General features: G+C 45.1%; 2 protein-coding genes across 2 annotated transcripts in view; both read right to left on the bottom strand.

Moving 5' to 3' along the window:
* Positions 1 to 2,805, bottom strand: part of xpo4 (exportin 4) — a 57,609-nt gene extending 54,804 nt beyond the window's left edge. Inside the window, exon 1 of the mRNA XM_075480066.1 lies at positions 2,725 to 2,805. Within this exon, the coding sequence (XP_075336181.1) occupies positions 2,725 to 2,790 (66 nt within the window). The 5' untranslated portion in view covers positions 2,791 to 2,805. The remainder of the gene's footprint in view (positions 1 to 2,724) is intronic.
* A 2,097-nt stretch (positions 2,806 to 4,902) lies between these two features.
* Positions 4,903 to 23,456, bottom strand: part of lats2 (large tumor suppressor kinase 2) — a 28,017-nt gene continuing 9,463 nt past the window's right edge. The window contains exons 4-10 of the mRNA XM_075480067.1: positions 15,636 to 15,768; positions 13,917 to 15,517; positions 11,226 to 11,453; positions 10,769 to 11,123; positions 10,432 to 10,614; positions 9,772 to 9,878; positions 4,903 to 8,745 (exon numbers count right to left, since the gene is read on the bottom strand). Coding sequence (XP_075336182.1) covers positions 8,188 to 8,745; positions 9,772 to 9,878; positions 10,432 to 10,614; positions 10,769 to 11,123; positions 11,226 to 11,453; positions 13,917 to 15,517; positions 15,636 to 15,768 — 3,165 coding nt within the window. The 3' untranslated portion in view covers positions 4,903 to 8,187. The remainder of the gene's footprint in view (positions 8,746 to 9,771; positions 9,879 to 10,431; positions 10,615 to 10,768; positions 11,124 to 11,225; positions 11,454 to 13,916; positions 15,518 to 15,635; positions 15,769 to 23,456) is intronic.

Below are 23,456 nucleotides of genomic sequence, written 5' to 3' on the forward strand. Positions count from 1 at the left end.
AAATAAAAAGTCCAGCACCAACAGCTGTTGGATGTGTGCAGCAGGTATGGAGGGAGGTGTCGGTTAGTCTGTGAGGGTTCGGTGCTTACAAGGCACAATATTAGCTGAACAAATGGAGTATTTTTCCTGTTGCTTTGTAGAACCATTGACTTCTCAAAGTGCTTTACAGGGCAGGCCACATTCATCCTGTCACACGATGCTTTATTCTCTTTTTCGTCCATCACACAATAGCACGACAGGTGAGATTTGGAGAACAAATCAAATCCCCAAAAGTGGTGTTTGTGTGTTCTGAATGAACCAGAGGTTAAAACAGAGCTACATAAGAGTTAAAACTGGACAGGGACATACAAAAACTATTAAAAAAAACAACAGTTCACATAACTGAAAAAAGGGAGAAAGAGAGTCAATTTTGACAATGTTTTGTCATTGAAAAGATATTTGGAAGGAGAACAGAATGCCAGAGAGGTTTACTGCTTTATATTTTAAACAGTCTCATCTGCTTCTCCTTTACAACATATTTACTTCTCATATATATGCAGAAAGTGCACGAATTGGTGCTGAAAATGATCCAGAATGCATGAGAACGATAGGAAATTCCACAATTCAAAATGTCAACATCAGAAATAGCTTCCACAACAGGACAAACATAAATAAAATCAGAATCTTCTACTTATCTGTTGCACTGTGCTCTATCCAGCCTGGGATCAATAAGGCACAGCTTATCTAATCTGTTTAGGTGAAGACATTTCTGTACAATTTACAACGTGACTGCCTGTGGGCTTAGACTTAGTACAGGCAGAGCATGAGTGTCAAAGTGACACATTTACTCCAGACATGAATCTCATTGTCTCATCTCGTTTCCTATATTGTGATCTGTCCAGTAAAAGGCACAAATAAAGTAATAAGAGAGTTTGTCTGTCTCAACAGGCTTCTCAGCAGCATCGGAGAAGGGAAAAACCAATCCGAAACTCCTATAATGAGTGATCACAATCCCCAGTCCTCTTTGATTAACTCTTGATAAATAGTTGGATTCACTCCGTAAAGTTAGGCTCACATACTGAACATTTAGCTGTGATTTAAATTTCATTTGCAAGGACATCTGAAGAGGCCAAATCGACAGTTTTTGGTATATTTTACAGAAACAAAAACAGACCTTTCTCTTTGAGCTCTTGCTGTCATTGATAACATTGCTGGACGGTCCCAGTTCCTCTCAAAGGTAAAGAAAAATCCCTTCACAACATGCATCAAATCTCCACTGGGAAGACATCGATTATCAAAGAGCAAATACGGAGGGTTCAACACCAGGTGCACACCAATCAGACACCTCAAAAAGACAAAGGCCGGGTTAGATTTAGTCAGAAATTACTTTAAAAAGTCAAACCGGTTCTGAAACTGCTCTATTTTGACAGCTCAACCTGCACCAGAACGATAAGGCATCAAACCACTCATGATCTAAAAAATGCAACATCTGTGAAGCGCACGGGGGGGGCAGTGTCAAGGCTCGGCTTCCAGCTGCACTATATATTAAACATGTATCATCATCACAGTATCAGCATGTGCAATATCAATATTGCAAAGACATTTTGACAAGCAAAGGTGTATAAATGAGGGCTGTAGGCCCCCTTAGAGGATGCTGTGCCTGTGTGCACGCAGCTTAGCACCATGAACTGAAGTATTTACCCATCACAAGCCACAGATTCAGCGCAACTTTCAACAATGAGAATGCATTTTTTTATAATATCATGACAGAAGGCAGAAGCAGTCAGATGTGCCAAGTGGATCACCTGGTCTAAGCTGGGTTTTACAGGCTGGAGGATTCACAGACAGTCTAGCAGAGCATCACAGAAACAGGTTTCTTGTTAGTTGTGTTCTTTTAGATTTGAGCGCCTAGAAAAGAGGGCTCCAAAGTAAAGTTGTAATCTTTAAACCCTTCCTCATATTTGGAGTGACATAACCCAAACCCAAAGCAGAGAGTCCACACTTTCAGGCTAACACTCACCAGATAACTTAAATGTATACAGACTGGCACAATGTGGCACAACTTTTAGCTACGCCACACTTGTTTGGCTGCTATTTCATCAAACAGACGGATTTTACACTTATCACATTTTAAAAAAAGGAAAGTTTTACTTTAAAACCTGGGATAAAATCGTTTTGAAAAGCTAGCTAGCTAGTTTATCCAGCACACTGCACATGGTTAGTTAGCCACTTGCTCCTAGCCGGGTGTAGGGGGGGTCTGAGAGGGGGGCAAACATTTAATGTAAATAACTGTTTAGGAGAGGACTCAAGGAGCTAAAGTTACAGACGGAGGTAAAGAACCGCTGAACCGACAGCAGCGAGATGCTCCAACTGTGTCCAGAGTCCATAAAAACTTGATTGAACGGCTGAGAGAGCAGCGACACAGAGCCACTGAAGTTTCTGGAAAACCGAGCCACACAATGCGAAGCGCCCGCGTATGAGGTGATATTTACGGGTGTAAAGGAGGGAAGGACGGCGGAGAGGAGCGGGAGAAACGTTGGGGTGATGAGAGGGTTTCTATTTCATGTAGGATGGAGACAAGCGAGGCGCTGCGCCACGCATCGTTCACAAAACACATTCACCAACAAAACCCGGGACCAAAACCAACACCCGCGAGAGCCTCCGACCGCCACGCTCCCCTCGAGACGGGCTCGGAAACCTGTGTCTTTCCCGCCGGGGCCACGAAACAACGATGAAATTTCTCACCATTAAAACTTTGGCAGCGCTTTCCAGCTGTGTGATCACTTCTGGTGCACCGACCGCCGCCATCATCGTCCCTCTCCAATGACGCGCCGTGCGCTCTGCATTGTGGGATTACAGCGCCGCTGGTGCCCGGCGGGGTTCAGCGTGAACGCAGAGAGCGGGTTACGTAATCGATTAGAGGCACGAAACTGCTGTCAAAATCCAGCACTGGTCTGAAAGTGCTGCGGGCTTTAGAAGAACATGGATTTATTAGAATTAAAAAAAAAAAAACACTTGAAGTGTTTTTGAAACTAATAAACAGACAGTAACTCTGCTCATACTCATTACCATTAGTCACTCTTTTCTTTATATTTTGCTTCCAAGCAGCCAGACTTTGCTGTAATCTTTCGAAGTGGTCTTTAGCATTAGTTCTCCAGGCTTCCCAAAGTGTTTCTTTGGACATTTTCTGCTTTTTCACTCATTTTCAGTCCACTCCTTTTACCTGACCATTTTCAGAGGAATGTTTTTGTTTGTTTTGCCATTTAACTCTGACCTGTAAATCATTCAAACAAAAAAAAAGCTCCTAACTCAAGGGATGAACAGGTGTTGTGTCTACACATAACAGACAGCGCAGCAAAGAACCAATTTTAAGTTGCATCTTCAGACGCTTTGTTATTAGCAGCTATGAAAAACAGCAAAGATAACACAGTTTGAGAGACAGAAAACAGGATTTCTGCAGCAACAAGGTGATTCCCAAAGAGCTGTTAGCTGAAAACTTGGCATATCTCAGCATGGTGTGCAGTGTGTCCTTAAAACATTTGAGGAATCTGGACAAGTGGAGGACAAAAGAAGAAGTGTCAGGCCTAAAGAACTATCTACAGCAGATGAACAGGATCTGAAAGTGATGTCCTTAAGAAAGAGGAAAAACTCCAGCAAAGACCTGACACAGGAGCTGAGAGATGCATCTGGACCTTCAGCTGATCCATCTGCTGTTGGCCCAAGCCTCATCAGAAATGGGCTCCATGGAAGGGTGGCTGTCAAGAAGCCGTTCTTAAGGAAGGGAAACAGGGAGAAAAGGCTGAGCTGTGCCAAAGGACACAAGAAGTGGGCTGAAAATCAGTGGCAGCAGGTCTGATGGAGGGATGAATCCTCCCCAGAGCCCGGAGCTCAACATTACTGAAGCAGTGTGGGGTCATGTTGGATCTCGACATCCAAAGAAGAGCTTAAAAGCCCAAATATGGCAAGCCAGAAATGACTGTTTGGTTCAGCTAAATAGACTCAAGTACAATGGCTCGAGTCCTGGTTACTGAAACTAAGTTAACTTTGAATTCACATGACCACATTTGACCCATAAGTGTAACTGAACTGATCGATTCTCAGCGCAGACAGAACAAAATCATTCATTCACTTTCGATACCCGCTTCTATCCTGCTAAGGGCCACAGAACAGACCAGAGCCTGTCCCAGCTGCCACCAGGCGAGAGGCAGGTTACACCCTGAACGGGTCACCAGTCCATCACAGAGCCATGCATGCTCACACGCACTTCTAAGGGCAATTTAGAATGACAAATGAACCTAACACGCACATTCTTGGACTACGGGAGGAAGCAGGCGTTCACAGAAAGAACCCCGACACCATCCTGCTGCCCCCGGCCCAATTAACAAATCTGGCAACTATCACCGGGCCAGAGTTAGCTTACTTTTGATGTGCCAGAACACAACTTTTAGCTTCAATTAGCGCAATTCAGCTGGCGAACTGGACGACTGAATCTCCCTCCTAAAAATATAGCACTTTATTCTTTTATTTACCCACATTCTTCTGTATATTTCAGATCTAAAACAATGCAGGCCATTAGCAAATTCAAATTTATTTCACCTTTGCAGCTGCTAAGCTACTTCTTAACACTACTTACAGCACAACTAATGTGACCAATCCATCTAATAACAGTCTGAAAGATGCCACTTTGAATGGTAAAAGGTCTTATTCTCATACCACAGTATCAGTTACTATACGTCTCTGAATTATGAGTTACTCGGCCAACAAAACAACAGAAATGTGACTGTATAGAATATTCAATTCATATTGTATGATTAATCTTTGACTCATGAGCCTGATGTACAGCTAAAATAGTTGTAAATAGTGTGTAACGGTGGTGTAATTGAGTACTGCGGCTCGTTCCTTTCACATATAAATGCACTCAAGTCCAAGTTGGTTAATTTAATTTATACATACATTTTACACACAGGGACAGTGAAAGCATTTTTACAAATTCTCAGTTCATACATAAATGTAAAAAAAAGAGATAGCTGTCCGAATTACATCATCTATAATACTGCGTATTTGTGGATTTTTAACATTAGCACGAGGAAAATTGAAAAAAAGAGGAAGAAAAAAAAAAAGATACAAAAAATATGTATATCTGTATAAATATAAATTTAAGAATAACAGAATTGTATCAAACATGAAAGAGCATAAGCAGAGGCTCCTTAGAGTAAAAATACAAAATGAAGAAGATATATAAGTGAGTCCTGCCAGGAAATCGGATGAAGAGGACATAAGAGCCCATCAAAGATTGTCAGTCGTCACTCTCAGGAAACACCTCACGCACTCTGTGGCACTCACACGCTCTCGTTATAAAGCTTTATTTCCCACTGAGAAGCCCGTCCTGATCCACAGTCAAAGGGAGGCTGAGAGAAGCTGGAGGGGGAAGAGTGACGGAGCAAAGCCGGGCTGGGCTGTTCAGGGCAGCTCACGGCCTCAACGCTGGCTGTGTTTCCATGCAGCAAACCGCCATCAGTCCAGATTAAACTACCATTAAACACAAGTAGGTTCAAATTAAACCAGCAGCTTTATGTGAACTAGACCTGAGTTGCAGTTGCAGTTGTTTCCCTTTCCTAAAAGAGAATGTGGCAACTAGAAAATTGAGTTTTAGAAAAATACGATTTTAGGACTTTTTCGTGGGAAAAAAGGAGAAAAAGCCACCGACATCCCTCTTTGATTTCAGATGTAGTTTATGTTTCTGCTCACTTTCCCTCATCTATTAAAACAAACCGACTTATTCGTTATGGACCGGAATAAGAAGAAGGATTGTGGCACGTAAACACAGCCGCGTTCTCCGTCACTCTCCCCGGATCCAGGATGACGACAGATAAAACAAGTCTGTGGAGCAGGGCTGAAGATAACAAGGCAAAACGTTTAAGATTGTGCTGCTCATGTTAGACAAGGCACATTTACAGGAAAAAAATAAAAACATTGTCGAGCAAAACAAAGCAACAACGTCATCTCACCCTCACATTTATCCGTCACCCAGAGAATCCAGGTAAAGTTCTGACTGTTTGAGCACAACCATGCGCACAATTCACAATACCTCTGGAACAGTTTTGGTATTATTTGACCAAAGATTTCATTTCAACACAAAGAGAGCCTTTTACTGTTTGCTGATTGTCAACAAGCAAGAGGGTACAAGATGGCAGCACGGCGTGCCGAGCAGCAGCACAGCTCTGTAGTTAAAGTACAGAATTAAACTACGACCGTAACTTGTGGCTATTTTGGATAAATAAAAGAAAATGTACCAAGCTCTTTGAAGTGTAATATTCTGTAGTTTTGTAAAATAGTGAAAGCTGCTCACTCTTTTTATCCGATAACATTTCCTGAAGCCAACTTGCCTCGCTCCTCTTCTTCTGCAAACTTTTTTTTTCAATTTTTCAATTTTTTTTTAAATCGTCTCTCTTCCAACTCTGAACTCTGAAACCTGTCAAACTCCCCTCCGCCGCAGTCAGGGCCAGCCCGGCCGCAGCAGGCGAGGAGCCCAACCCCCCGATGTTCTGCAAACACCCCTCATCATCATCACCACCACCGTCGCCATGGAGAGGCGACGCGCACCACAACATTCAGTTAGAAAGGCACACGGCTCGGTACTCTCACAACCCAAACACACTCAAGCCATCGTTTCTTTAGACCGCACTGAAAGAAAACGGGTAATAACAAATATAATAATAATAATAATAATAATAATAATGTAAATTATATTAACCACAATAATAAGCAGCATGTTGTAGTTGAAAAGAGAAAATGCACATATAAACCAATATATTTGTACATTTCAGAACAAAACTTTCAAAAAAGGTTATTAAGTGTTTAGAAAACTATATACACATAATGTCATTTTTGTATTGCACATAGTGATACTATCACGAGTTTGGCTGTTGTACGGACATGTTGGTTTGTTTCCATTACTGCCTCCGGAAGGTAGAGGAGACTGGCTGAAAAAAAAACATGCATCTTTGCCACTGTGTGCATGCGTTTCTGTTCACTGGAGCTGGACTCTGCATCAGACTCGAGCCTGATCAGAATGTAGACTTTATATTCAGATCTGGCTCTGATTTCTCTAATCGGTTTTGCCAATTTCCTTCTTTTAAAAAGAGCAAATCAGGAGAAACTATTGTAAACACAAAGTAGAATTTAAATGCAAAAGCATTTCACACCAGATCCGACTCTTCCTGCAGTTTGTAGTATCGCGACACTGCTGGTTTTAATAAAAATATGGGCAAACCAAAGTCAACGCTGACACTTTGAAGATTTTTTGGGAGGTGAGCCTTGAAATAACGAGCATAGAAGACAAGGAAACATCCACCTCCGAGTGAGCAGACTCCATCTTACTTGGAGCTAAAATTGGCACAAAATGAGGCAGGTGGAGACGCAAAAAGACAGATGAAGAAACTATAAATATGTTGGTCTTTGACACGCTTCCTCTCACAGCACAAGATGGCTGCTAAACTATTTCTGCGTCAAAGGAATCTCTTTGTCAATCGTTGGAGCTAGCGTGTTGAAACATCAATATGGACGTGGATGACCTGAATCCCGGCTGCCTTTTTTTTGCCCTTTGCCACTGAGCATGAGCTGTAATGAACGAGCAGGTGTGAGCGTGCACGTGCATGAAGGCGTCTTTGTAGCTTATTTTGAAGCAGCTGTGAAAGAGTCGACTTGTTTGCACCCTTCACGCTGCAGTGTCCAATACTTGAGTGGAAAGCAGCTCAGGTGGAACAGGAAGTTAGCTCCCGTAAGAAGGTCACCGTGGAGGCGTCTGAGCAATCCGTAAGACCGAGGGTGGAAGGAATGGCACGAGGAACTGCTGGAACAACATCTCAGAGAATGTTAACCGTCTCCTTTCAGCTTGTTTTTTTAATCCCGCCTCTGCTTCACTCTCGATGCAGTCAGTCACGCGCAGAATGTCGTCTCTTGGTCCCGGATCAGAGGAGTTCTGCAGTTATCGAGGAGCTCACTACTGACTCCACAAGGTGGCAATGTTCATCCATCCTGCTCCTGCTACTGTCCAATCACACATGCAAAAACACACACACACACACACACACACACACACACACACACACACACGTCTGTGCATCACTCACATCTGTCCACGCACAGACAAACACCTGAGAGGAGCAGTTTTCAGAGGGAGCTGAGCAGTATCAGACACTCGGGTCTCTACACGTACACCGGCTCACATCCCTCCCCCTGCTCCCCCTCTTCCTCCTCGTCGTCCTCATCCTCCTCCTCCTCTTGCCCCTCCTCCTCCTCCTCTGTGCCCATGCCGGCTGCCCCGGTGATGCTCGGCAGCGCCTCGCTGGCCTCCAGTGGCTTCGGGTAGCGGAAGGGGCAGCCGTGGTCGTCGAAGAACCTGCGGAAGGTGAACTCGTAGAAGGCGTGCTCCGGGTGCTTCCCGTGCGGCGAGCAGAGCGCGTCCAGGGCCCGGGTGCTGTCCCCGCTGTCGCTCCACGCTCCCGGGCCTCCTTCCTCCTCCACAGGGTCAAAGTTGGACGTGTCCATGGGGTGAGCGATCTTGGGCCGGTAGGGGGCCGGCTGCTGCCGTAGGTTGCTGGAGAAGTCCACCTGGGAGAAGAAGGGGTGAGCCTTGATCTCGCCGGCGCCGTTGGCACCCAGGCGCTCCTCCGCGGAGCAGCAGAGGCGGCCGATGATGTCGACAGCCTCCGGGCTCAGTTTGACCTGCGCCGGCACCTGCAGTGTGCTTTCCCAGTTAATGACCTGCAAGGGGGGAGATGCCAAACATGAAGCGGTTTTATTCACATGCCTACATGGTTTAGAGTACAATTTGACTTAAGGTTTAAAGTTACGGTAAAGCTGAGATATAAAAACTAAAATCTGATAACAGCTGGTGTGACGGTCGTTGAATGTGATGTTTACATCCTTTGATTCACCCTCTTTTTTTGTTCGGTGCCAAAGGGACAAAATTCAAGCTACAGGGATGCCAGTGAAGGCTATATTCTGCAATGACATGTACTTTAACTCACATTTCAGGAGGATTTATATGTTTATGACAGACACCGCTAACTGGTTTTATGCTACTACAGACCAATTCATCTTATTTCTAAGTTATGTTACAAAGTTATCACCCAGGCTCTGGAATAAGCTCCCAGTTGAGCTGCGTCTTATTTCTGACCTGGGCCTCTTCAAATCTAGGCTAAAAACCTACTTATTTAGGATTGCTTTTAATACCCAGTAGTATGACGACACTTTTATCTTGTTGAATTTTATTGCTTTCACTGTTCTTTTATTGTTTTTACTTATTCTTCTCTTTATTTGTTACCTGTTGTAAAGCACTTTGGTACACCGTAATGATTGTTTGTAAAGGGCTGTATAAATAAAGTACATTTACATTTATGTGCTGAATATGCTGCTGTGTACGCTTTGTGCCGACAGCTCTTTGGAAAATTGGGACACGCAAATCTAACCATGTTACGTGTTTTTCATGGCCTCTCTTCAGAAAAGCCTAAATTCTCTGTGTTCGTGCTGGGAAATGACACAAAGGTCTGAGAGCTGCAGAAGTCCAATTTAAAGGTGGCTGGCACTAGGGGTTCCTCCCCTTTTATTGTGCCGGACCACAGAGAGAGCGGATGAAACAAAGTGAACATCAAATTCAACTAACTTCTCCAAACCTAAAGGAAGAAAGACATGTGGCACGGATGATTCGGCAGCCTGACTTTCATCCATCCATCAGTTAGTTATGTGAATCAGAAAATCCAAAGCTAGGATCATTTCTTCCTGACTCACCTTGATCTGAGTTTCGGTGGGTGTCGGAGCGAGGAAGGGCGGCTGTCCCACCAACATCTCAAACAAGATCACCCCCACGCTCCACCAGTCGCACAGCTGAGTGTAACCTGAACACAGCACATGTATCAGGTTATTCAACAAGTGCTTTCTCTCACTTCAAAAGACACACAGGCCGATTATTGTTGTTAAGCAGCCACATTTTCTCTATTGTTGGCTGCAGAATGAAACGAAGCCTCTGGTGCTAAAATGCAACTGAGCAGCACATTTCGGACAGAACAGGACATTTTCAACTGTGTTCACGCCAAATAAAGAGATTCAAGACATTTGCTTGCATTTAATTAACATTATAACTAGTTACATTGTGGTTTATTTGCAGCAGTTAGCATGAAGGGCTTCTGATTTTACAAATAAAGAGCACACATATGAGCACATCTTGGCCAATGAGGAGTTCGGTATCTTATCCAATTATAATTCCACATGTGGACGGGGAAACTCAGGCATCGAATCGATCCGACGGGTGAAAAAAACCCTCCAAATCTCTAGCTGCAGTCGGCAAGCAGGCGCCCAAAGTAGTAGAATCTCATCTTTTATGTATGAAGAGTTGAATCTGGTATGAGTTCAGACACCGTGCAGGTGGTAGCTGCTGTAATTCTGGCTCACCTTTGCGCAGCAGAACCTCGGGTGCGATGTAATTGGGCGTTCCCACCAGCGAGTGAGCCAGGCAGCGCTGGTGCTGGCGGTTGGCGCGCTGCTCCAGCGTCATCAGACGGTCGCCGCAGCGACAGTTGGACACGTCGTCCCAGAAGTCACTGGGCTCCATGCTGTCTTGTCTGACGTGACTCCCTGGAGACAGAAGAGGAGAAACGACATTAAATTCTATTCCAGAAATTTGATGAAAAACAGTATTTGAGCACCGTATGGTTCTAAACTGTCCGAGCATCACTGAACCTCTGTTAGATAATGTGGACATTCGTGTGAACCAGGAGCAATGAACCACCTTTCTGGTAGTACTTGGAGTTGTGCGTCCAGCGGAAGCCCGTACACAGGCCGAAGTCCGTCAGCTTTATGTGTCCGTCCAGGTCGATGAGGATGTTGTCCGGCTTGATGTCGCGGTGGATGAAACCCATCTTGTGGACGCTCTCGATGGCCAGCGTCAACTCAGCCACGTAGAAGCGAGCCAGATGTTCGGGGAAAACGCCCATTCGGATGAGCAGGCTCATCATGTCTCCTCCGGGGATGTAGTCCATGACGAAGTAGAGACTGTCGCGGTCCTGAAAGGAGTAGTAGAGCCGCACCACCCACTCGTTGTCTGCCTCCGCCAGGATGTCGCGCTCCGCTTTCACGTGGGCGACCTGCAGCACAGACACTCAGTTCAGCTACTTTGCATTCCAGCTTTTCTTAAATGACACAGTATGCTCAGAATGAATCAATCTTCCATGCATCTGCTGAATCACCTGGTTGCGGTTGAGGACGTCTTTCTTGCGCAGCGTTTTCATGGCATACAGCGCACCAGTGTCTACTTTACGTGTGAGGCACACTTCACCAAAGGCGCCTATGCCCAGCGTCTTGATTTTAACAAACATGGACTTGTCCATTTTGGCACGCCGTAGCCGGTTGTAGTTGGACTCTTTTTGGTTCAGCATCTTCCTCATCTGTTCCTGCTCCGCCTCCGACAGGCCGGCCTGAGCAGAGAGAAGAAGCGTTGAAGAGAAGCAGCCTCAGGAACAGATTAAAAACAATCATTTATAAGGAATGTCGCAGGAGCTCAACCCAGTTTCCTGAACTTTGTCAGATTTAATTAGTTTGGGTCAAGCTGGGGTGTTTTTCTTAAATCACTTTGAAGAAAACGGTCAAAGAGTAAAGCCGTGATTCAGTCAAACTCATGAAAACTCATAGTGTGAAGCTCTGGACATTTCCTAAGAGAGAAGTTTATATCTCTTAGTAATCGACACTCTATACCCAGCATCATTCTCACCAGCGGTTTAGACAAGAGAGCATAACCAGTGGTTGACCAGTTTTAGCCCATTAAGTTGAGTTAAGTCACAGGCTGTGTTCAAAAGACAATTGAAACAGCATCTTGTCATGTCTCAATTATGTTGTGCCCTTTGTTAGTTTACATATTATTTAATTTTTTTTACAATTAAGGTCAATTCATTTAAACTTACCTCCCCTATCTTTTTCTAATTTTATTATTACTATCATTATTATTACTATAAATATTATTATTATTCTGTTTTATCCTTTTTCCGTGTGCCCAATACTTTGTTTTGTGGTATCAGTTGGTACCACAACTAAAGCTGTGGCAAAGCTAAAACAGCTTTTCACAATTGCCGTTATTTCTTTCTTTCTTTTTAATTTGTATTATCTCCATGAACAGTGTTTTCCTTCTTTTTAGGATGTTATACATGTAATGTCTGCATGATTGCAAAACAGCCTATATGTAGCACTATTTTTGTTTGTCAATTGCTAGGAGAGGAACTCTGTACAAGCTTTGTCTATCTTCGTAGCTTCGATGTTCATACAGTCGGTGCTTAACAATAAAATGAAAAAAAAAAAAAAAAAGAATTTGAGATTTAATCAAACTTAACTCCAAGAAATAGCTTCAAGAGACTGAACTTTACCGTGAAGAATCTTTCTACACATGCGTCTAGTGGGATGACGGCAGCTGCAGCTCTGAGCTAACAGTGCAATAGTATGCGTTCATTCATTCATTGGTCTTAAAGTATTGGTGAAATAAAGACAGATAATGCCTTATTTAGAGGCTGTATTGTCTCTGCCCAGTTCTCTCCTGTTATATGGATATACGCCGATCTCCAGTGATCTAAATATCTTCCGAAGGACGCCGACTTTCACCAAACTGTTATCGGTGAGTAGATGAACGTATTTTATGCCAGAAATAAGTTCCAGGTTTAAAAAAAAAAAAAACTTCTCCTTTAATGTAAACTTGGATGGTTCCGTCTAAATGGACAAAAGAACGAGTAAGCCATGTTTATTTATCATGAGGGTCTGCGTCCAGCTCTGGCAGGGTGCTCGGAAGCGCTCGCTGTTGGCGTTCCACCAGCAGCATTAGCCCCGCCCCTTTTTGAGCAGATATTTTGTTTATTTCACAGTGAGGTGCTGAAGGTCACCTGCTCTCGTACTGTTTGAATGAGCTTTTCTCAGCTCAGTCTGACAGCTGCAGTGCAGGGAGAAGCCGGTTCAAAGCATATCAGTCATGTGCAAAAGCTACGGTTAAAAGTGCATTCTGGCTCCGTGTTTAGGTTTATGAAGGAGCAGTTTTAAGTGGGACTCCTTTCAGATGGAGATGAATAGACCTGCACAGGTGTCAACCAAGGTGCGGGATGCTTATTCATGTTTTCAACAGAAGGTTTCAGCTTCACTGCCATCACATTAGAAATAGGTGATTACTACAGATGAGACATTTAGTGACCAACTCGTCTCCTCCCACTAAAGAGCTTTTCTTTGTTTTGGTATTTCTGTCTGACATGTCCTAGCCTCCCGCTTACACTATGTGGACATTTGAAATGCCATGAAAGTGATGGAGGGTTAACATGAAGTCTTAATGGGCTGCTTACCACTCACAAGTTCAAACTTGTTTCATGGTCTGACAACTAAAACCCATGGAAGTGAGTGCAGTTTTACTGAGAAGTGAGCTTTCTGAAGACACAGAATGTGAAAACAGAAAGTAAAAGAGAGGCAAACAGTTGCAGGCAGAATGAAAACGAAACGGGACGACGTCGGGAAAGCGCTGACTTTAGCTGCTTTCTGTTGAGAATAGGTGACAACACATCTGACTTGTGCCAAACCGAGTGACTTGAATCAGCCTGCCAAAATGTTAGACTTGCATCATTTGTATGAAACAGGCTAAAACATGCAAAATCCCAGGAGTGCTCTACTGAATCCTGTCAAAGATGCCTGATCAGGTTATAAAAAAAGCTCAAAATAATAGTCATTTGTAGAAGTGGTATGCAGCTTTGGGGGCAGTCATGTGCATTTCAAGCATGTTAACCGACTTCTGGCAGCATGACTTGCAGTTCATTAGATATTATTTCATGAAACCAGGCTGGGAATTCAGAATATTCCAGGCGTATCTGATCAGTTAGAGATGCAGCTAATGCTAGGAACTGTGAAACATGTCGTCTTACCTTGGACATCTCTTGCTCCAGCTGGAGCCTTCGGTTGAGTTTCTGCTGGTACGTCTTCATTACGTTCTCTATGTGCTGCTCCATGTAGAACTTGAAGGCGAAAGGCGAGTACGTTTTAATGCGGGACTCCCTCTTCTCCTCGTCTCGTCCGTTCTTCCTCACAGGAACCGGTGAGGTCTGGATCTGCTTCTTGTCTTTCACTGCTTTCTCTCCCTTGCCCATCTTGGTCTTCTCCTTCGCCTGCTGGCCGTCCTCGGCCTTTCCGCTCCCCCCGCTGCTGCTGCGAGTGCTTCTTGCAGCAGAGTTGCCGAGGTCCTGAGTTCCACACATGACCCCGGGTCCTTCCAGGGCCCCCGCCTCAGCACCTGCCCCAGACATGAGCAGATTCTTGGGGTAAGGAGGCGGAGGGCATCGTGGCTCCTGAGCAGGCTCCAGTGGGTACGTCTCCTCTGGCATGTAGGCCAGAGGTTCTGATGCATCCTGGGTCTGAGCGGTCATCCAGCCAGGGTGGCACGGTCCCACAGCCGTCTTGGGCTCTGGCCTCATCACACGGATACTCTTGACTGGCTGTTGGATGGGTGGGGAGGTTACAGCTGTGATGGTGTTGGGAGGGCCCAATGAGGACTCCTGTTTCCCAGCAGAAGGGGGAGCAGCCATTGTGGGCCGGACACCATTCGGACCTGCAGAACGACTATTGAAGGAGTTGGTTCTGCTTGGCACACGCACCTCCCCCCTGAATGGGCCCTGGGGCTGGGGTTGCCTGGCTGGAGGCGCCCCTTCGGGACCCGGAGGCCCCGCCCAGAGGTGCTCGTACAGGTCCAGGTTGAGGCTGGCCCTGGAGGGTGTCATCAAACCCTGGGGCAGGTCTGAGAAGTCAGGCCCCATGGCTCCGACCCCACCTGGGGAACGGGTTATCATGTGGACCTGGTGGGAGGTGGGGCTGGCCTGTCGGGGGTGGGAGTGCGGGGAAAGGTAGAGGTTAGCAGGGTATCCACCGCCTCCTCCACCCGGCCCGTTCTGACTCATACCCCCTTTCCCCTGAATGTTGACATAGTTGTCTGGGGGCGCCATAGGGGGAGGGGCCATCTTGTTCTGGAAGGAGGGGGTCCTCTTGACTCCATAGCCTGCAGGCTCCATAATGTGCTGCCTGGCGTGACCGTAGTCATAGTGTGGACCGGGGACGGGGCCCCCGGGCGGCTGTGGCTGGAGCTGCAGAGGCTGGCCGGGCACGTTGTAGCTCATCATGGGCCCGTGCTGCTCCATGCTGCCAGGGTAGCCCTTCTGCGGAGCCCCTGGGGGATACATGGTGTTGCCTGGGTTGCTTTGGGTGGCCATCACTGGTGGATAGCTGCCCATACTGGGAGGTCGGCCCATCGGGTTCCCCATTGCAGGACCCTGTGCTGCACCAGAGGGGGGCATCATGTAGTTCATAACGGGGGGAGCACCCATGTAAGTTCTGGCCATCTCTCCCTCAGGACCATATCCTGCTGCTCCGTCATACATGGGCGCCCCCATCTGATGATAAGGAGGCATGGCCCCCGCCTCGCCTGAAACCTCCAACGAAGGCCGGTGGTCCATTGCGTTTGGCATCCCAGCTTTTCCTACAAGAACAAAATCGTTCTTTCTGTTAAAATATAATGTCAATTCATTTTTGTTACAGCAACTTTATCGACAAGCACATCCAACTCCATCGGCCGTCTGTTAAAGTTGTATCTATACCTGGTGAAGTCTGCTTGATGACACGAACGATGAGCTCATTGCGAGGGTCGAGGTAACCCATTTTGCTGATATACTCCAAGGCCGCCTCGATGTTCCTGCTTCCCGTCTGCTTCAGCGCGCGCACTGCCATTTCCTGCCAAAGCAAACACACAAAAAGAGACATTTAGGAACCGCCGATACTTTACTCTGACGCACTCTCATCTTTACTCAACTGTGGGCTTTCATTCAAGTTTGTTGAGATTTGAAATTAAATTTGCTGCTAAGAATTTGCTCTTAAGCTTCTACAACTTTTCCTAGGGATCCATGCATCAAGCCAAGCAGACTACCCTCCATCTTCATGATATAAATTACATTTCACTTGGCTCGTTGCCTTCATTCATTCCCACAGGTGGGGCACATGGAACTGATCCCATGCCTGGAGGCTGATGTTCCAACAGGTGGGTCACTATAAAAGCTAACGGTATGTAGGTCACCTATGCAAAAAATGTCGGTTAACCACCGTAGATTTTACGGCCTTTTTATTAAACAATGCCAATCATTCTCTGGATCTTGTATTAAACCAACTCAGACCTTTTGCAGCTGGCATTATGCCAAGTACAGATGTGGATGCCCTCAGGGTGCACGTCAGCTGAATATCATGTCGTGTAGCTGCCTGCTGCTCATCACAGTTAACGGTGTAAGATGCAGCCTACGTGTTTATTTGCACGGAAGTACAAAGCAGAGCCAAACGCTCGATTAGCGGAGACACGTTTCAATCTTAATGCCCGATTAAGACACTAAAAGCTGCTCACTTGTGACTGGATCCCCTGGAAAGCATGTTAATGACGGGGAGCAAAGGTCTCCGAATGCAAGGAGTTGCTGTTTTACTGGAGCATTTATAGCTCTTTACTAAAAGAAGACACACAAGCCTTTTAGTAGAACCCCCTCTGATAACATCTTCAGCTTAATTCCAGCACATTAGTGAAACACTGTCCTGCACATGCTGTGCAGCAGATGTAAACAATTAACTGATCTGAATCCATCTGCAGAGAAAAAGTTCCTTTAGATGTCGTGAACGGGGAAGAAACTGTCTCTAAACCTCAGCTCTTTCCTTTAGTTCACAGCACCAAACAACATGAGATCCCTCTTTCCCTCTCCGACAGCGACCCACACTTCGATGAAGAAATCCCCTCGGATGGTATATGACCTCACCGTAAAGACATCTCAGCTCAGACCTCTGCCCCACAGCAGTGACAGCGGCGCTCCGACGCGCTCGCTGCCCACACTCAGGAATGACATTTCTGCCCGCGACAGATCCGAATTATTCCAACGTTCACGGCAACATGACGACGCCAAAGAGGAAACTCAAAACTTCTATATATACACGGCTAAGTTAGGACAGCGAGATGCTGCTTTGGAGGTAAGACGGTGACATCATGTCTGTGTTTTTCATCCATTTATCAAGCTTAGCTGTCAATAACACATTCGATGTGCATGTAAAGTGCCACCAAATCAAATCTGAAAAGGGAAATATACACAGAAATAAATATGGAGTGTAAATAGATTTTTTTCCATTGCATTTTCATCCATCTATATTTATCCCTTTATTTGTTCTTGTTGCTTCTTTATTCCGTCTTTGCTTTTCCCTCTGAGCCAATCGTGTTTGAGCAGAAGTTGTCTTTATGCACTGAGCCTTATGTGCAAAGAGACTTATTCGATTTTATCACCATTAAGTGCAAATTTAAAGGTCTGAATAAGAAGTTTGGTGGAACGTCAAAATTCTGTGGCCCAAACAGGAGGTTTAGGGGGAGGAACAGGAGGAACCAACTCTGAATTTAAGGCTACGAGTGCAGATTTGTTACATATTTATGGTCACGTAAGCAACAGATGAAGTGGTTGGTTGGAGTTAATAAACAGGAAGCAGACAACTCGAGCTCAAACTCGATTGGCTGAAGAGGACTGTGGCTCAAACCCACGGGCTAATGCAGGCTGAAATATTTCCACATTTATTCAGTTATTTCTGTGTATACTTCCTAATTTCTTTTTCTTTTAAGGATTCATTCCTTTGTGGCGCTCCCATAACTCTATACTCCAGCACCACTATGACAAATTCACCCATAGCTCATGAACAACTGCACTGGCATGCGTGTCCAGTCTTCTTCCCAGAAACAGAGGAATGCTGCTGCCAGATTTCTAATCAGAACCAGGACGACTCAGCAGATTTCTCCTTCCCTTAAATATTTACAATGGCTTTCAGGGTTATTCTAGAGGATTTTCAGAGTCTCTGGTACATCATAAATCACTCAGTAGCCCCAAAAGTCAGCTAATACGGCCCAAAGTCTTTTCATAAAGTGGAAAAGAATTGTATTTAGCTACGATGCCGTCATCTGCCTTTTCCTTTCCTTTCCTCCACTGGACATTTTCCCTTCAGTACAATCAGTGCCATTAATAACTGGACTGAAACGGTTTAATTTTCCCAAGCTGAACATATGTATTGTGTTTTTGTCTCAAGGATTGCATCTTGGCTTTTTCACATGGCAGTAACCGTCCTGCTGATGGTTCCAAACTACCTCAACAAGAACAATAAAGGTTTTCTACAACGCCATCTGACATCAGAAGCACCTAACTACGTCCGTGTCCTCTGAGTGCGGGAAACCAAGGAGCAGCTGACGGGAGAGGAATCATCCCGGAGGAGCCATTTTCTAACGCCCTTTCTCAGGAAGACTGGCAGCAGGAAACTAAATCAAACGCAAATTGTTTAAAAGCCGGCCCACGCAGCGATGGTGGGCATGGTCCGCTCTGAAAGCCAGGAAATGCCAAGGCCGTGCACTTTCTTCACATTCTGTGATGTGTGTGCAGAAGCACTAACCAATGCCTGCTTTACTGTCCCCTCCCATTGTTTGTGTGTACCTTTAAATCCCTGAGCCCAACACTGACCGCGCGCACACACACACACACACACACACACACACACACACACACACACACACACACACACAGCACTGTTTATACTCCGTTTCCTGTGTGCACACTCATGTGTGTGCGTCTGTTACATTCCTGCGTAGCCAGAGGAGAGTGCTGGCTGCCAGAGCCGCCCTGTACTGTCACATTTTGTCCTTTCCTCTTCAGCATTTTTCTACTCTGTTTGTTCTGCTTCCTCCAGAGTGCTTTCAAGTTCAGCTTTGTTCAAACGATCAGTGATAAAAACAGATGTTTGCCCATTTTTAAACGCAGAGAATGGTCAGACTCTACCTGGTGTTTAACCTCCACCTCCACCTTAAAAGCTACGGTGGTGCGTTAGATTAACTCTGAATCAGACTGCAGGTGGATGTAAAATCAATCAAATCTAAGAACTGAAAATAAACACCAGATGTTGAAACTAAGTGCAGTGACGTGAGCAAACACTTAGAAACAAAAAAAAAAAAGTTGGAAGAGCAGCATCTTCGCTGTGCTGCATCACCCCTTCTCCTGAGAAATGGGAAAAACAGCTTCTTCGGTTCTGGAAGTGAAATATGCAGCCGTTCTTTCCCAATATAACGCAGCTCTGCTTTAAAGGGAATTAACATTTCATGTTGGTCTGGAATAGCATCTGGATCCAGGATTTGCTCGTTTTAGGTGGAACACATGCTGCATTAATGCACCCCCCATATTAACCCCGACAGACGGGGTTCCATGACGACCAAAAGGAACTTTGACCAAAGACTTTCTGCAAAAAGCCGAGACTCACAGGGAAGCTGCGTTTCCAGATCTAGTGTTTTTCTCTCCTCAGAACGGTAGTTTTATCTCTATTTATTTTATCTGGACTGTGTTCAAAGAAAGTGGTTTTAAGAAGTGTTCCCAAAGCCTCAGCAGTGACTTCCACAACACAATCATGCCCCTTCTGCACAGAATCTGTGGATTAACTGCATCTTTTAATCACATGAAGTACCATAGATGATGAAATCTGGACACCTTCCAATTTCTACATCTGGAAAAACTGTGATAATCCCCCCAATCAGGTGACTGACGGGTTGCCATGGCATGCTCCAGCAGGTATTATTTACAACTTCTCTGGTCTTGGTGGATGTTTCAGACATCAACTTCATAACAAACACAGATTTTTGCATTTTATGTCCCGACTTTGTGCCAGTTCTCATTAGAAATAAGAGTTTGTTTATATTTTACTCTGCATCCAAGATAAAGAAAGCAACGCTTTTATCGATCAGAAGAGACAGTTTAAATGTCAGAAACAGTGTTGTGTTGCCTGGGTGTAATAAACAAAGCAATAAGATTGAGTGTGTTATGTAATCAGAGAGCTGATTTAGTGTGGAAGAGGAAGTGAAATATCTGCACTCAAAGCAGAAAATCTGACCATGGTGCTTCTTCCTCTGCTTCCTTTAAAAACTTTAGGGTTTGAATCACATATTACGCAAACTTGATGCATTTGGTTTAAAACATGGCCGTAAATATCTATAATCTGACATTAAAACAGCTCCGACTCGGACACACTGAACCACCATCCCAGCAGCTCTTTGCTTTTATTGTTCGTCTCTTCCTCTCGGACCGTGGCTCTGCGTGTGTGCTGGGTGGAGGCGGGTCTGGTGACCCCGGCTGTCATGGCGACAGATGTTCCTCGCTCAACATTCCTCGGCCCAGGAAGCAGGAATTCACGCTATTTGCAATCTGGATAGTCTCTCTCGCGTTCTCTTTGTCAATTGAAGATATCCAGGCCACATTCGCACCCTTGTCATGATGGTTTATCCCAAACGCATAATCACCAGCCTACACACGGACCGTTCCAACAGCCTGATGCAGCGACAGAGGACCGAGGCCGAGTTTCACGCGCCGCTTTGCTTTACACGAGGAAAGAAAACAAAAACTCAAAATGTTTCTGATGTAAGCCATCTTATGGCACATTCCAGTCCTGGACCCAGGAAATCAAAGCCATGTGGAGCACGATCCGGAGCACAGATGGGACACACCAACCGGGATGTCTGCAGAACATTTCCACAGAGAGAGCTGCAAATGCTTCTTCATCTTCATCCAAGCGAGACACGTGCACTGCAACGTTTAAGCGACAGTGCAATGCCCCGTCCTCTACTCCAGCAGGCAAACACACCATGCAGCGCCTCCCAGTCGTGTCCAGCTGGCCTCACGGTTACTTATTTGCTAGTTTACACACTGAAGGCTGCAGTATGTTTAGCATGAACGGGATTCCTGCAGTTTGGACTGCAGACGCAGCAAAAAGGCCAACGAGGACAGCTTAGAAACTTTACAAATGAAAAAAAAAAAAAAAAAATGTGAACACACTTCCCGTCTTTCCCCGTCATCTCTACACCCGGCATGCCACCCCCACCCCCACCCCCACCCGTGCTCCCCCTGAAAAACATTTCCTCTCTTAGAAAAAAAAAAAAGATTATGTAACGAGCCACATTGGTATGTGATCTGCAGCTGGAGGAGTGGGGGAAGACGAGGAAGATGGGGAAGACGAGGCAGGCTGATAAGCCTGTAACTCACTCGAAAATAGGTGAAGAAGAAAAAGGGTCTTTAAGGACTCTGGAAGGTGCTTTAGAAAGAAAAAACAATGGCGAGAACCAGAGTTTGATGGCACCGCAAGTGGAAGCTGCCTGTGAGGGCCAGTTAGAGTAAAGATTTCCAAAAAAAAAAAAAAAACACGAGCCAACTGATTATTAAATCACACAAACTTCAGCATCGAGTATTTACGAGTGATGTCACACCAGATGGTTTGGAACGCCATTTTAAAAAAATACTTAGAAAAACACGAGCTAAATTAAATCAGTCGGATCAATGAAGCTCTAAAGGCGAATACAACATGCTTCATTCAAAGCCCACATTTAGCTGCCAGTGCAGAATGCTGATTGGTCCAAACTTTAGTGTTTTAGGTAGGATGTGCGAGAAAGAAGAAATAAAGTCTGAATTCCATTAAGCTACTCCAGGTTGGTTTCACGTTATAAAGGAGACACAAGCCACCGAAAAGTCCCCCAGAAATCAAATTTAATTTTTTTTTTTTTTTAAAGTTAGTCAGTTTCTGGAAGACTTTTTCATTCATTCTTTTTCATCAATTGAAGCTAACCAATAAGAGTTGGCTGGTCTTTTATGGGCGGGGAGGGACAGCTTCAGTGGGCTTTAAAGAAGAGTGAATATTCTTTAATTCAATCAGCTGATTCAGAGTTAAAGTGGGACACACTTACAGATGTGTGTTAATGGTTGCTTTGTTTGAGCCGTTCACATTACGGTTTTTGGATCATGAACTCGGTAAACTGTCGACGTGTGCAACAGAGCGTTCAGTTGGCCACGAGCAATAGTGTTTGTTTGGATCTCGACATGAGGCGTTGCAAAGCAGCTGATCGGTTGTCTGTGTGTTGTAGAGGTCACAGGGAAGAAACCAAACCCTGAGCAGAGGCAACAGACTCATGGAAGTCTCTGATCTCTGGAAAGCTTTAAGAAATAAAAGGCACTGTATGGCTTTTTTAAAAGGCTTTAAGGTACTTTGGTACATGGTCTCAATGTGAAGTCTTTGTTCAAATGAGCCTCATTTCCTTTGTTAGGCCATAATACATTTACTCCAATGATTTAATCATTCATACAAACTTTATGAACAAGCACCCGAGTCCTCTGGTCAGAGACAGAGGAAGAGGAGGAGAGGCGACATGTTGGGTGCTGACGTGAGCGCAACAAAAGAAACTGTTCCACCCTGCTGCCATTGAATGTTCACTTCCTGTTTGTATTGACTGGGCCCGCTCTGCTCTGGTCCATTCACAATGGTGGCAACCATGGAGGTCAACTGTCCAGTGCAGCAGAAGCAGAGGAAATGGCTGCCATTGTGGGCTTTTAGAGCAGATGTTTAAAATGCTGGAAGAGCAACAATGTCCAGAATAAACCTTAATGCAGATAATCATAAAAAAAAACAGCCTAAAGTTGGAGATATGATCGTTTCAGTGCAGCTGGGAGAACGGCACACACGTTATCTTCAAATGTCAACATCCAGACATCAACCAACAGCATGCCAGGTTGAGGTGTGGTCTTCCTGTTTCAACTTTAAAGGATTGTGTGAAAATATATCATTTTCCAGAAAACTGAGCATCTTTAGACACTTTCAACTTGCTTTTAAAGCAGCATCCTCAACTAACACAATCAGTTTTAATGCGCATTTCAGGCGAGCTTCAGTCACAGCTCCATTTCATTGGACCGCCATCTTTGTAACGGTTCATGTGCATGAGAGAGAAATGATGAGATGCAGAAAAAAGGTGGGATCAACACTGGGATCAATGGTTAGACCACTTTTACGGATAAACACATTTTCTTCCTTCGCGGCCGGAGCCTTGATGCCCACAGGTGGGTGCGTGACAGCTGTAAAGACACTGAAATCTTTCAGATCTACAGTGAGAGTTTCACTTCTAGCCTGTTTGGTTTAGTTAAAGCCAACTCGGATTCATTTAACCAGACATATTCGCCTGGAACGGTTCATTCAAGCCGGTGTGAGAGCTGTCGATCAGCAGCCTCGGCACGCATTCCCACCATCTCAGGAACAGAGATTTCTCATCATGTCACTGCTTCAAAATCCAATCATTTTCCATTCATTTGTCCTGTTTCAGTGGCTGAAGTCTATCCCAGCTGCCACTGGGACACTGCTAAAGTCGCCACATTGTTAGAATTTGGCTACGTGGTTAAAATCTTTCCATGTTGCGACAAACTGTGCAAACTGCACCGCTTGCACATTCACAAATGTTGCCCCAGTTCTTCGGTTTGGATTTAGAAAAATACAAAAAAAAAAAAAGTCTGTTTAGTATTCCAGAAATCCCCTGAGGAAACCAACGCAGATGCCTGAAGGTCGACTGCCAG

The sequence above is a fragment of the Odontesthes bonariensis genome, chromosome 12 (genome assembly GCF_027942865.1).
Source record: "Odontesthes bonariensis isolate fOdoBon6 chromosome 12, fOdoBon6.hap1, whole genome shotgun sequence".
Lineage (NCBI taxonomy): Eukaryota > Metazoa > Chordata > Actinopteri > Atheriniformes > Atherinopsidae > Odontesthes > Odontesthes bonariensis.